Source organism: Hyla sarda, chromosome 2, assembly GCF_029499605.1.
Source record: "Hyla sarda isolate aHylSar1 chromosome 2, aHylSar1.hap1, whole genome shotgun sequence".
Taxonomy (NCBI): domain Eukaryota; kingdom Metazoa; phylum Chordata; class Amphibia; order Anura; family Hylidae; genus Hyla; species Hyla sarda.
The window spans coordinates 497973629-497988941 of record NC_079190.1 but is presented as its reverse complement, the minus strand read 5'-3'; the positions used below and the strand labels follow the sequence as shown (position 1 = coordinate 497988941).

Genomic DNA, 15313 nt, shown 5'->3' with positions numbered 1-15313 from the left:
CCGCCATGTCTGTGATCCCTGTGCAGACTGAAGAGGTCGCTGTGCGTGGCGTCTTTTATAGTGGGCTTCCCCAAGATGGCGGCCGGCATGAAGGACGTCATCGGTGCAGCCCCGACTTCCGGTCCTCCCAGAAACAACTCCTGTGTCTCCAAGTTCCCTTTCGGCTGTGATACAGCAACTTGGCAGCCACGCCCAGGGGCGCGGTGCGGCGCAGCGTGGGCCTTCTTTGCGCACTTTTCTGGCAGCAGTTTAGCTCCGCCTGTGCTGACCAGAGCAGAGGATCGCTGCATGAACTCATTGCGCAGTTTACACATCTTAGTTGCAGATAAATTTACGCCTCCCCCTTACTTTTCTCGTGGCCCATTGTATGGCGCACCATGAACACCGCTCCCGTACACAACAACATGGTTTACAGCACATGAATAAAGTTTGTTACTTGGGAACGAGTACACTTTCACTAGTGGCATTAACAGTAGACACACACCAGAATCCTGTTCGTGCTACGCCAAAAAGGTTTTGTGGTAACTGCCTTGGGGTGTAGTGTAGTTGGTGTGTTGCTTCAGTGTATGAGGGGTTAATTTAACCCCTGTCACTCGTGACGCCAGGGTGAGGGTTAATACGCTGAGGTAAATCTTCGGCCTATCGCCACCCTTCTCAGAAACGATAGGTGCCTGCTTAAATGAATGAAGGTCCACAATAGAGATGATAAACTTGAACTTGCATAAACTTTACTGAGGTACTTGCAGTACATCCAATTAACAGCAACAGTCTTAGCAATACAGTCTCTATATAGCACGGCAGTGATTGACAGATGCTGAGGACCATTGACTTATCCAAAGGATAAAGAAGTTAACAGGGATTGAGATAACTCACAGTTTTGTAATGATGGCCGTTGCCGCAAGGCTTGGGCCCAGTCACTGCTGATGACAGCTGCGCAGATCCTCCTTCATCAGCAGCCCACGAGGAAAGAGAATGAGTAATGGCCGCCGCTCCCTTATATGGGCAGGGCCGTTTTGGATTGGTCCGTGTCAGCTGTCACTCACCGTTACAATGCATGGTGGGCGATCACCTGACTTCCTCCAAAGGTCCTTGAACCAGAAAACCATAGAGTTTTTGGAACGCATCACGTGACTCGCAGGTCCTGCGACGCCACAACAAGGTAAGTACACTTTATTTACATATTTACACATTGAATTAAAATAATTTTAACTATTAAAGGGGTGTCAAGGGGCTAACTATTGATGACTACTCCACCAGTACCTAGGGACTCTGACTTTGGGGACTTCACCACAAGGTAACGGATGTAATCCGGAACCGGGACACCACACATTCCCTGTCTCTTCATTACATCCCTGTCTCTTCATTACATTCCCTGTCTCTTCATTACATCCCTGTCTCTTGATTACATTCCATGTCTCTTCATTACATCCCTGTCTCCTCATTACACTCCCCTGTCTCTTCATTACATCCACTGTCTCTTCATTACATCCCTGTCTCTTAATTACATTCCTGTCTCTTCATTACATTCCTGTCTCTTCATTACATTCCCTGTCTCTTTATTACATCCCTGTATCTTCATTACATTCCCTGTCTCTTCATTACATCCCTGTCTCTTCATTACATTCCCTGTCTCTGCATTACATCCCCTGTCTCTTCATTAGATCCCTGTCTCTTCATTACATCCCTGTCTCTTCATTACATCCCCTGTTTCTTCATTACATTCCTGTCTCTTCATTACATTCCCTGTCTCTTCATTACATCCCTGTCTCCTCATTACACTCCCCTGTCTCTTCATTACATCCCTGTCTCTTCATTACATCCCTGTCTCTTCTTTACATCTCTGGCTCTTCATTACATTCCCTGTCTCTTCATTATATTCCCTGTCTCTTCATTACATCCCTGTCTCTTAACTACATTCCCTGTCTCTGCATTACATCCCTGTCTCCTCATTACATCCCTGTCTCTTCATTGCATCCCTGTCTCTTCATTACATGCCTGTCTCTTCATTACATTCCCTGTCTCTTCATTACATTCCCTGTCTCTTCATCACATTCCCTGTCTCTTCATTACATCCCTGTCTCTTCATTACATCCCCTGTCTCTTCATTACATCCCTGTCTCTTCATTACATTCCCTGTCTCTTCATTACATCCCTGTCTCTTCATTACACTCCCCTGTCTCTTCATTACATCCCCTGTCTCTTCATTATATCCCTGTCTCTTCATTACATTCCCTGTCTCTTCATTACATTCCCTGTCTCTTCATTACATCCCCTGTCTCTTCATTACATCCCTGTCTCTTCATTACATTCCCTGTCTCTTCATTACATACCCTGTCTCTTTATTACATCAATGTCTCTTCATTACATCCCTGTCTCTTCATTACACTCCCCTGTCTCTTCATTACATCCCTGTCTCTTTATTACATTCCCTGTCTCTTCATTACATCCCTGTCTCTTCATTACATTCTCTGTCTCTTCATTACATCCCTGTCTCTTCATTACATCCCTGTCTCTTCATTACATTCCCCGTCTCTTCATTACATTCCCCGTCTCTTCATTACATTCCCCATCTCTTCATTACATTCCCTGTCTCTTCATTACATCCCTGCCTCTTCATTTCATCCTTGTCTATTCATTACATCTCAGTCTCTTCATTACATTCCCCATCTCTTCATTACATTCCCCGTCTCTTCATTACATTCCCTGTCTCTTCATTACATTCCTTGTCTCTTCATTACATCCCTGTCTCTTCGTTACATTCTCTGTCTCTTCATTACATCCCTGTCTCTTCATTACATCCCTGTCTCTTCATTACATCCCTGTCTCTTCATTTCATTCCCTGTTTTTTCATTACATTCCCCATCTGTTCATTACATTCCCTGTCTCTTCATTACATTCCCCATCTCTTCATTACATTTCCTGTCTCTTCATTACATCCCTGTCTCTTCATTACATTCCCTGTCTCTTCATTACATCCCTGTCCCTTCATAACATCCCTGTCTCTTCATTACATTCCCTGTCTCTTCATTACATCCCTGTCTCTTCATTACATCCCTGTCTCTTCATTACATCCCTGTCTCTTCATTGCATTCCCTGTCTCTTCATTACATTCCCCATCTCTTCATTACATTCCCTGTCTCTTCATTACATCCCTGTCTCTTCATTACATTCCCCGTCTCTTCATTACATTCCCTGTCTCTTCATTACATCCCTGTCTCTTCATTACATTCCCCATCTCTTCATTACATTCCCTGTTTCTTCATTACATCCCTGTCTCTTCATTACATCCCTGTCTCTTCATTACATTCCCTGTCTCTTCATTACATCCCTGTTTCTTCATTACATTCCCTGTCTCTTCATTACACCCCCTATCTCTTCATTACATCCTTGTCTCTTCATTACATCCCTGTCTCTTCATTACATCCCTGTCTCTTCATTACATTCCCTGTCTCTTCATTACATTCCCTGTTTCTTCATTACATTCCCTGTCTCTTCATTACACCCCCTATCTCTTCATTACACTCCCTGTCTCTTCATTACACTCCCTGTCTCTTCATTACATCCCTGTCTCTTCATTACATTCCCTGTCTCCTTATTACACCCCCTATCTCTTCATTACACTCCCTGTCTCTTCATTACATCCCTGTCTCTTCATTACATTCCCTGTCTCCTTATTACACCCCCTATCTCTTCATTACACATCCCTGTCTCTTCATTACATCCCTGTCTCTTCATTGCACATTATACAATAGGCAGATATTATTTCTTCTTTCAATAAAATAAAAAAGAAAAGAAAAAAATTCCTGACCCTTGCATTGAACCCAAAGATAGACAACCCCATTCATGTTTTTATGTTGATGAATCGGGCAGTAGTGATGGTCTGCCTGCTGGCTCTGGTGGTTCCTAGGTTCAGGGGTCACTGATCCAGGGAATGATACTTGGTATATTAGAATGTTGCTGAGCCTCCGTTGTGCGGTGATGGAGTGGACTCTTTCTTTGTTAGCCGGGATGGTACACAAGCTGACAGAACATTACAGAGTATTATGGAGTCTGAGTTTACATTCGGAATCAGGACCCTGTGCCTCATCCTATGTCATCCTGCGACTCATTCATTACAACTATATCCATATAAACATAAGCACCAAACAAAATTACATATGTAATATATATTGTAGCAGAACCGTGTCAGTGACAGGAAGGGGTACTCCAGTGGAAAACTTTTTTTTTTTTTTTTTTTTTATCAACTGGTGCCAGAAAGTTAAACAGATTTGTAAATTACTTCTGTTAAAAAAAAATCTTAATCCTTCGAGTACTTATCAGTTGCTGTATGTTCCACAGGAAGTTCTTTTCTTTTTCAATTTCTTTTCTGTCTGACCACAGTGCTCTCTGCTGACACCTCTGTCCATTTTAGGAACTGTCCAGAGTAGGAGCAAATCCCCATAGCAAACCTCTCCTGCTCTGGACAATTCCTGATATGGACAGAGGTGTCAGCAGAGAGCACTGTGGTCAGACTGGAAAAAACTACACATCTTTCTCTGTAGTATACAGCAGTTGATAAGTACTGGAAGGATTTCTTAATAGAAGTAATCTACAAACCTGTTTAACTTGCTGGCACCAGTTGATTTAAAAACAATTGTTTTGTACACGAGTACCCATTTAAAGGGCAGCTCCACTCATAATGGAAATTTTAGTTTTGAATGATATCTCAACCCTTAAAACTCTAATTTCTTGGTATAAATGGGGAGAAAGGGACATAAAGTTTGCCTAAGTTTTTCCCTTTAGATTTCCTTTAATGTTGTAACCATTTACTCAGCCCCAAAAATTACAGTAACTCCGACCCCAAAACAGACCCTAAAAGGAATTAAGGCAACAGATCCCTAAATAATTTCAGATTCCAGATTTATGACGGTAGCTGTGCCGCAGTAATGGATCTTTCGAATGTCCTTTGTGTTTCAATTCAGGATCTCTGAATGGACTATGGAGTGGTCTGGAGTCCGAATTACTATGGGTTTTGGCCCAGGGGTGAAGTAAATGTTGGGTCTGGTATGGGATCTGATAAGATTTGGGACTCTGGTCTTGGGTCTGGTTTGGGATCTGATGAGATTTGGGACTCTGGTCTTGGGTCTGGTTTGGGATCTGATGAGATTTGGGACTCTGGTCTTGGGTCTGGTTTGGGATCTGATAAGATTTGGGACTCTGGTCTTGGGTCTGGTTTGGGATCTGATGAGATTTGGGAGTCTGGTCTGTGATCGGTGAAAATTATTGGTTTGGTCTGGAGTTTAAATTGCTTATGTAATCTAGCCTGGGGTGTGAATTACTTATGAAGTTTAGTCTGGGGTCTTAATTACTTTTGGGTTCTGAACTGGGGTCTGAAGTAATTATTGGGTATGGCCTGGAGTCTGCTATAAATTATTGGGGTCTGAGTAAATTAATGGGAGATCTGGGGGTCTAAATCTATATATATAAAACTCAACGTGTGTGTGTGTGTGTGTGTGTGTGTATGTATGTATGTATGTGTGTGTGTATGTATGTGTGTATGTATGTATGTATGTGTGTATGTATGTATGTGTGTGTATGTATGTATGTATGTATGTATGTATGTGTGTATGTATGTATGTGTGTGTATGTATGTATGTATGTGTGTATGTATGTATGTGTGTGTATGTATGTATGTATGTATGTGTGTATGTATGTATGTGTGTGTGTATGTATGTATGTATGTGTGTGTGTGTGTGTGTATGTGTGTATGTGTGTGTATGTATGTATGTATGTATGTGTGTATGTATGTATGTGTGTGTGTATGTATGTATGTGTGTGTGTGTGTGTGTATGTATGTATGTGTGTGTATGTATGTATGTATGTGTGTGTGTATGTATGTATGTATGTGTGTATGTATGTATGTGTGTATGTATGTATGTGTGTATGTATGTATGTATGTATGTATGTGTGTGTGTATGTATGTATGTATGTGTGTATGATCCACAAAAACTTCCACACGGCTAAAGATATTAACATGAAACTTAGCACACATGTTACTTATATGTCAGCAACAAACATAGGATAGGTGATTTAACCCTTACTCACCCCCATTTGTCAGGGGCGGGGTTTATGTTTAAAGTCCCATACAAGTCTATGGAAAATATATGTTACTGCATAACTTCCAAACGGCTGGAGATATTTCCATAATACTTGGTCACATGTTACTTATATGTCCACTTAAAATATAGGATAGTTAATTTAACCCTTAACTACCCACATTTGTGAGGGTCGGGGTTTTTGTTTAAAGTCCCATGCAAATCAATGGGAAATGTATGATCTCACATAACTTCTGTACGGCTGGAGATATTTCAATACCTGGTACACATATTACAGGTCGGGATATGAGGACGGGATGGGAGGTCGAGATAGGAGGTCAAGATAGGAGGACGGAATGGTCGGGATAGGAGGACGGGATAGGAGGACGGGATATGAGGATGGGATATGAGGACGGGATAGGAGGTGGAAATAGGAGATGGAGATAGGAGGTCGGCATAGGAGGCTGGGATAGGAGGTCGAGATAGGAGGACGGCATAGGAGATTGAGATAGGAGGTTGGCATAGGAGGTGGAGATAGGAGGACGGGATACGGGGTTAAGATAGGAGGACAGGATAGGAGGTCAAGATAGGAGGACGGGATAGGAGGACGGGATAGAAGGACGGGATAGGAGGTCGAGATAGGAGGATAGGATAGGAGGTCGGGATAGGAGGCCGAGATAGGAAGACGGGATAGGAGGATGGGATAGGAGGACGAGATAGGAGGTCGAGATAGGAGGACAGGATGGGAGGTCGGGATAGGAGGTCGAGATAGGAGGACGGGATAGGAGGTCGAGATAGGAGGTCGAGATAGGAGGACGGGATAGGAGGACAGGATAGGAGGTCGAGATAGGAGGCCGGGATAGGAGGCCGGGATAGGAGGCCGGGATAAGAGGTGGAGATAGGAGGTCGAGATAGGACGGGATAGGAGGTTGAGATAGGAGGTCGGCATAGGAGGTGGAGATAGGAGGACGGGATAGGAGGTTGAGATAGAAGGATGGGATAGGAGGACGGGATAGGAGGTCGAGATAGAAGGATGGGATAGAAGGACGGGATAAGAGGTCGAGATAGGAGGACGGGATAGGAGGTCAGGATAGGAGGTCGAGATAGGAGGTCGAGATAGGAGGTTGAGATAGGAGGTCGAGATAGGAGGACAGGATGGTCGGGATAGGAGGTCGGGATAAAAGGACGGGATAGGAGGACGGGACAGGAGGTGGAGATAGGAGGTGGAGATAGGAGGTGGGGATAGGAGGCCGGGATAGGAGGTCGAGATAGGAGGACGTGATAGGAGGTTGAGATGGGAGGACGGGATAGGAGGTCGGCATAGGAGGTCGAGATAAGAGGTTGAGATGGGAGGATGGGATAGGAGGACGGGATAGGAGGACAGGATAGAAGGACGGGAAAGGAGGACGGGATAGGAGGACGGGATAGGAGGTCGGGGTATGAGGACAGGATTTGAGAACGGGATATGGGGTTGGGATATGACAACAATATATGGGGATGGGATTTGAAGTCAAAAGCTTCCTCCTTTGTTGATTTTCCTCCCCAACAAAGATGAAGAAGGAAAAAACGGGCAACGCCAGGTACTCAGCTAGTTACTTATGAAGTTTAGTTTGGAGTCTGAATTAAAAATGGGTATGGTCTGCGGTCTGACCTAATTATGGGGTCTGGTAAGGAATTTGAATTACTTATGGGGTCTATTCTGGGGCCTGAATTGCTTATGAGGTCTGGTCTGTGGTCTGAATTAATTATGGGGTCTATTCTGGAGTCTGAATTACTTATGAGGTCTAGTTTGGAGTCTGAATTACTTATGGGGCCTGGTCTGGATTCTGATTTAGGCTGGGTTCACACCACATTTTTGCAATACAGTTCCCATATACAGTTTCAATTTGAAAACCGTACGGAACAATATTGAAAACCGTATGCATTGACTCTCCATTGAAAACCATATGCCAAAAGATGCAACAGGTTGTGTCCGTTTTGCGTCTTGTATGGTTTTGTCTGTTTTTTCCCGTACCCAAAACCATAGCCTACCACGGTTTTTGGTCCGGGTGAAAAATCGTATTGAAACACTTGTTTTTTTAATTTTTTTTAACATGGGAGTCAAGGGGAACCGTACAGAACCGTATGTGCGTACGGTTCCATCTGGTTTTCACCATACGGTTTTTGACTTTGCACAGTTTTTTTTCTTGGAATTTCAATCAAACTTTATTCATAATGGAATGAAAAGTTAAAAACGTGTACATTTAAAAAAAACTAAAAACTGATGCAACCGGACATAATTTTTCAAACCGTATACGGTTTTTAACCGTATTCGGATTCAAATTTTTACACATTTTTTGATACGGTTTAGTCCGGGTTTTGAGGAATCCATTTTATATTAAAATCCTGATACGGGATCTGTATTGCAAAAATATGGTGTGAACCCAGCCTTATTATGGAGTCTAGTCTGGAGTCTGAAATAATTATGGGGCCTAGTCTGGGGTCTGAATTACGTATGGAGTTGAGTCTGGGGTCTGAATAACTCATGGGGTCTAGTCTGGGGTCTGAATTACATATGGAGTTGAGTCTGGGGTCTGAATAACTCATGAGGTCTAGTCTGGGGGGTCTGAATTATGCATGGAGTTGAGTCTGGGGTCTGAATAACTCATGGGGTCTAGTCTGGGGTCTGAATTACGTATGGAGTTGAGTCTGGGGTCTGAATAACTCATGTGGTCTAGTCTGGGGTCTGAATTACATATGGAGTTGAGTCAGGGGTCTGAATAACTCATGGGGTCTAGTCTGGGGTCTGAATTACTTATGGAGTTGAGTCTGGGGTCTGAACAATTCATGGGGTCTAGTCTGGGGTTTGAATTATGTATGGAGTTGAGTCTGGGGTCTGAATAACTCATGGGATCTAGTCTGGGGTCTGAATTACGTATGGAGTTGAGTCTGGGGTCTGAACAACTCATGGGATCTAGTCTGGGGTCTGAATTACATATGGAGTTGAGTCTGGGGTCTGAATAACTCATGGGATCTAGTCTGGGGTCTGAATTACATATGGAGTTGAGTCTGGGGTCTGAATAACTCATGGGATCTAGTCTGGGGTCTGAATTATGTATGGAGTTGAGTCTGGGGTCTGAATGACTCATGGGGTCTAGTCTGGGGTCTAAATAACTTATGTAATCTAGTCTGAATAATTGTGGGGTCTATCTGGAGTCTGAATAACTTATGGAGTCTTGTTTGGGGACTGGACAAAAAAGAGGACCAAATGACTCCAATCAGAGAAGACATTACCTAAAGTGTTCTGTCTGGGACTGTGTCTGAACGATGCCATATTCACTTGTATACTCTGCAGAACATCTCTGTACATGTAGGATGTGACTACTATATGGCCACTGTATGGCATTATTAGATATATTTGTATTTGCATAATTCTTTTGGTATATTATAAACCCCATTAGCCATTGTCAGTTTGTATAGGAGCTACTCTGCGGCATAGAAATGCATTTGTCATTCACCATTGTGCATTGTATAAAGCTTCTACAATATATCACATATATGTCAGTCTAGGACCTGTGCAAATGCATATATACAGAGACCTGTCCTGTAAAAATGCTATATCATGTCAAATGGTGGACAACAAACATAGTTTAAAAGGTTTTGAAATTAGCCTTGTTCAACGTTTAAATTAAAAAAAATGTAATTAAAGGGGTATTCCAGGAAAACCCGTTTTTTTTTTTTTTTTTTTTATATCAACTGGCTCCAGAAAGTTAAACAGATTTGTAAATTACTTCTATAAAAAAAAAAAATCTTTACTCTTCCAGTTCTTTTTCGCAGCTGTGTGCTACTTCTATTAAAAAAAATCTTAATCCTTTCAATAATTATCAGCTGCTGAAGTTGAGTTGTTGTTTTCTGTCTGGCAACAGTGCTCTCTGCTGACATCTCTGCTTGTCTCGGGAACTGCACAGAGTAGAAGAGGTTTGCTATGGGAATTTGCTTCTACTCTGGACAGTTCCCGAGACACATGTCATCAGAGAGCGCTTAGACAGAAAAGAACAACTCAACTTCAGCAGCTCATAAGTACTGAAAGGATTAAGATTTTTTTTTTTTTATAGAAGTAATTTACAAATCTGTTTAACTTTCTGGAGCCAGTTGATATATATATTAAAAAAAAAAAATAAGTATTTTCCTGGATAACCCCTTTAATAAATATGTTTCATTTTCATACCCCCCCCCCCCCCCTCCCCCGGATTTTTTGCCCTGGGGCCTCCACTACCCTTAACCCCTTAACGACGCACCACTACCCTTAACCCCTTAACGACGCGCCGCGATCCCCCATCATATCGCGTCGGTCCCGGCGCTAATCAACGGCCGGGACCCGCGGCTAATACCACACATCGCCGATCGCGGCGATGTGCGGTATTAACCCTTTAGAAGCGGCGGTCAAAGCTGACCGCCGCTTCTAAAGTGAAAGTGAAAGTGACCCGGCTGCTCAGTCGGGCTGTTCGGGACCGCCGCGGTGAAATCGCGGCGTCCCGAACAGCTGATCGGACACCGGGAGGGCTCTTACCTGCCTCCTCGGTGTCCGATCGACGAATGACTGCTCCGTGCCTGAGATCCAGGCAGGAGCAGTCAAGCGCCGATAATGCTGATCACAGGCGTGTTAATACACGCCAGTGATCAGCATAGGAGATCAGTGTGTGCAGTGTTACAGGTCCCTATGGGACCTATAACACTGCAAAAAAAATGTAAAAAAAAAGTGTTAATAAAGGTCATTTAACCCCTTCCCTAATAAAAGTTTGAATCACCCCCCTTTTCCCATAAAAAAAATAAAACAGTGTAAAAAAAATAAAAAATAAACATATGTGGTATCGCTGCGTGCGTAAATGTCCGAACTATAAAAATATATAATTAATTAAACCGCACGGTCAATGGCGTACGCGCAAAAAAAATTTCAAAGTCCAAAAAAGCGTATTTTGATCACTTTTTATACCATTAAAAAATGAATAAAAAGTGATCAAAAAGTCCGATCAAAACAAAAATCATACCGATAAAAACTTCAGATCACGGCGCAAAAAATGAGTCCTCATACCGCCCCGTACGTGGAAAAATAAAAAAGTTATAGGGGTCAGACATTTTTAAACGTATAAATTTTCCTGCATGTAGTTATGATTTTTTCCAGAAGTGCGACAAAATCAAACCTATATAAGTAGGGTATCATTTTAACCGTATGGACCTACAGAATAATGATAAGGTGTAATTTTTACCGAAATATGCACTGCGTAGAAACGGAAGCCCCCAAAAGTTACAAAATGGCGTTTTTTTCCCGATTTTGTCGCACAATGATTTTTTTTTTCCGTTTCGCTGTGCATTTTTGGGTAAAATGACTAATGTCACTGCAAAGTAGAATTGGCAACGCAAAAAATAAGCCATAATATGGATTTTTAGGTGGAAAATTGAAAGGGTTATGATTTTTAAAAGGTAAGGAGGAAAAAACGAAAGTGCAAAAATGGAAAAACCCTGAGTCCTTAAGGGGTTAAAGGGGTTATCCAGGAAAAAAAACTTTTTTTGATATATCAACTGGCTCCAGAAAGTAAAACAGATTTGTAAATTACTTCTATTGAAAAATCTTAATCCTTTCAGTACTTTTGAGCTTCTGAAGTTAAGGTTGTTCTTTTCTGTCTAAGCCCAGTTTAGAATCAAATCCCCATAGCAAACCTCTTCTAAATTGGGCGTTTCCCGAGACAGGTGTCATCAGAGAGCACTTAGACAGAAAAGAACAACCTTAACTTCAGAAGCTCATAAGTACTGAAAGGATTAAGATTTTTTAATAGAAGTCATTTACAAATCTGTTTAACTTTCTGGAGCCAGTTGATATATAAAAAAAAAAGTTTTTTCCTGGAATACCCCTTCAATCCTCAATATGACCAATATCAATTGACCAATATAATATAATCTAGAAATCAGAAATGTATAAAAGAACACAAAATCCAAAACATTTAAGGATCTTTTTTTGCATCAAGAAAGTTTAATTGAAAAAATCATTGAAAAACTCTGATAAGGTGCTTAGTATTAGTGTAGATCACTTGTAACCAGATCTTCAAGGCAGTGATGTCATAGCCGGTTCTCTGCAGCCATTTTGGATCATATTCTGTGATACTGTTTCCCAACCAGGATGCCTCCAGCCGATGCAAAACTACAACTCCCAGCATGCCTGGGGGCACCCTGGTTGGGAAACACTGTTCCATACAGTACTGTAAGTCCAGAGTCCTTTATAAGACTGGTTTGAGGCGGTAACTAGAGATGAGCGAACTTACCGTAAATTCAATTCGTCCCGAACTTCTCGGCTCGGCAGTTGATGACTTATCCTGCGTAAATTAGTTCAGCCTTCAGGTGCTCCGGTGTGCTGGAAAAGGTGGATACAGTCCTAGGAAAGAGTCTCCTAGGACTGTATCCACCTTTTCCAGCCCACGGGAGCACCGGAAAGCTAAACTAATTTATGCAGGAAAAGTCATCAACTGCCGAGCCGAGAAGTTCGTGACGAATCGAATTTACTGTAAGTTCGCTCATCTCTAGCGGTAACCTTAGGCCATGGCGTCTTCATTCAATGTATAATTGTGGAGATGGTGGGGTAGATCAGAAAGTGCAAGCAATTGGACGGAAGGACGATGTTAACATCTAGAGGGCACAATCTGAAAAAGAAGGGTAAATATGTTTAGAATTGTTGTGACCTTAAAGAGAAGCCATCATATCCAAAGCGTAGTCCAATCTGAGCTGAGTATTTTGATATATAATACTGTGGCTAAAGATTCAGGAGAACTAGTAATTTTTTTCATTTAAACCTCTGCTCATTTTGTATTCAGGAGTCCAGTGGGTGGTCTTATCTGCTAATTGAGTAGGACCTCCCACTGGACTCTCAAATGGAATAATAATTACTAGTTCTTCTGATTCGTTACTCCCCCCTTCCCCCCCCCCCCTCCCCCAATATATATATATCAATCTGCTCAGCTCCTCGTTCTCTTTAACCTTTTGCCCACAGATTGGATGACATTTTCTATGTTGTGGACTTTAAAGGGGTACTCCGCCCCTAGACATCTTTTCCTCTATCCAAAGGATAGGGGATAAGATGTCAGATCGCCGGGGTCCCGCTGCTGGGGACCACAGGGATCGCTGCTGCAGCACCCCGCTATCATCACTGCGCCGAGCAAGATCGCTCTGCACGTAATGACGGGCAATACAGGGGCCGGAGCATCGTTACGTCATGGCGCCGCCCCTCGTGACGTCACGGCCCGCCCCCGTCAATACAAGTCTATGGGAGGGGGCGTGGCGATCATCACGCCCCCTGCCATAGACTTGCATTAAGGGGACGGGCCGTGATGTCATGAGGGGCGGAGCCATGACGTCATGCTGCTCTGTCCCCTGTATCGCCCATCATTACGCACAGAGCGAACTCGCTCTGCGCAGTAATGATAGCAGGGTGCTGCAGCAGCGATCCCCGGGGTCCCCATCAACTGGTGCCAGAAAGTTATACAGATTTGTAAATTCCTTCTATTAAAAAACCTTAATCCTTCCAGTACTTATCAGCTGCTGAATACTACAGAGGAAGTTATGTAGTTCTTTCCAGTCTGACCACAGTGCTCTCTGCTGACACCTCTGTCCATGTCAGGAACTGTCCAGAGCAGGGGAGGTTTGCTAGAGGGATTTGCTCCTACTCTGGACAGTTTCTGACATGGACAGAGGTGTCAGCAGAGAGCAGAAAATAACTACTCAACTTCCTCCTCTGGAGCATGCAGCAGCTAATAAGTACTGGAAAGATTACGATTTTTTAAAAGAAGTAATTTACCGTACAAATCTGTTTAACTTTCTGGAACCAGTTGATATGATTTTTTTTTTTTTCCACCGGCATACCCCTTTAAGTAACATTTTTGTTGGTAAAAGCATTGTTGCATTTTTTAGCAATTTAAAGGGGTACTTCAAAGGACCCCCATGATATCTAGCACTGTGTTTTTAACATTTATATTCAGAACACTGGCTGTGGTCGTCTCATCCCCCTCCACTAATGTCTATGGAAGGGGGATGTAAGGACCGTAGTAATGGATTACTGGGATGTCAGGCCAGAGATTGCGGGGGAGTCTTTTAGATAGTGGATAAGATGTCTAGGGACGGAGTTCCCCTTTTAGAAGAAAGCAATTAGCAGATAAAATTTAGGATACAATTTCCTCTAATGATTTTGCACGATTTCTTCGCCATTCAGGTCTAAAGCTTTAAAGGGGTACTCCGGTAGAAAACTTTTTTTTTTTTTTTTTATCAACTGGTGCCAGAAAGTTAAACAGATGTGTAAATGACTTCTATTAAAAAATCTCAATCCTTCCAGTACTTATTAGCTGCTGAATACTACAGAGGAAATTCTTCTCTTTTTGGAACACAGAGCTCTCTGCTGACATCACAAGCACAGTGCTCTCTGCTGACATCTCTGTTCATTTTAAGAACTGTCCAGAGTAGGAGAAAATCCCCATAGCAAACATATGCTGCTCTGGACAGTTCCTAAAATGGACAGAGATGTCAGCAGAGAGCACTGTGCTCGTGATGTCAGCAGAGAGCACTGTGTTCCAAAAAGAAAAGCATTTCCTCTGTAGTATTCAGCTGCTTATAAGTACTGAAAGGGTTAAGATTTTTTTAATAGAAGTTATTTACAAATCTGTTTAAGTTTTTGGCACCAGTTGATTTAAAAAAGAAAAAAAGTTTTCCACTGGAGTACCCCTTTAAAATCCTGCTAGTCGTCAGAAAGCAGTGCATTGTGGAACAGTATCACATGTAGATCTAAGCTGTAAGGTCATGTGACTGACAGAGGGGGTGGAGCTAGGATGCTTTCATTTTCTAAGGACAACCAGAAGAATTCTAGAAGCAGCTCTTTGTTACAAATAAGGAAAAAAGACGGAAAGGAACAAAAATCAGAGCAAAATTCATAAAGCAAAGTATATGTAGACTGACTGGACGTGTTGTGTAGTTTTATACAGTGGGATATTATTAAAAGTAGAAAAAACCCTTGAAGACTACCTTCCGATTTAGAGTGGAAACACCAGATGACACCAGATATTTGGGAGTTGAAGCAGCATCCTCTCTCCTCGCAGAGGGCCGGTGAGATTCCGGGATAACCGCAGTTTACTCTGGCTTTTGGCTCCACGTCACATTCTGCGGCAGCTGTAAGACACGTAGAAAGCTGCGTTATTGATCCCATTTTTGGGATCCATGTTTTATCG

General features: G+C 42.6%; 1 protein-coding gene across 1 annotated transcript in view; it reads right to left on the bottom strand.

The window, feature by feature from the left end:
• Nucleotides 1–12563: 12563 nt before the first annotated feature.
• LOC130357515 (putative gastrointestinal growth factor xP4) overlaps nt 12564–15313 on the bottom strand; it is a 40296-nt gene continuing 37546 nt past the window's right edge. Inside the window, exons 4-5 of the mRNA XM_056560212.1 lie at nt 15111–15254; nt 12564–12745 (exon numbers count right to left, since the gene is read on the bottom strand). Of these exons, the coding sequence (XP_056416187.1) occupies nt 12732–12745; nt 15111–15254 (158 nt within the window). The 3' untranslated portion in view covers nt 12564–12731. The remainder of the gene's footprint in view (nt 12746–15110; nt 15255–15313) is intronic.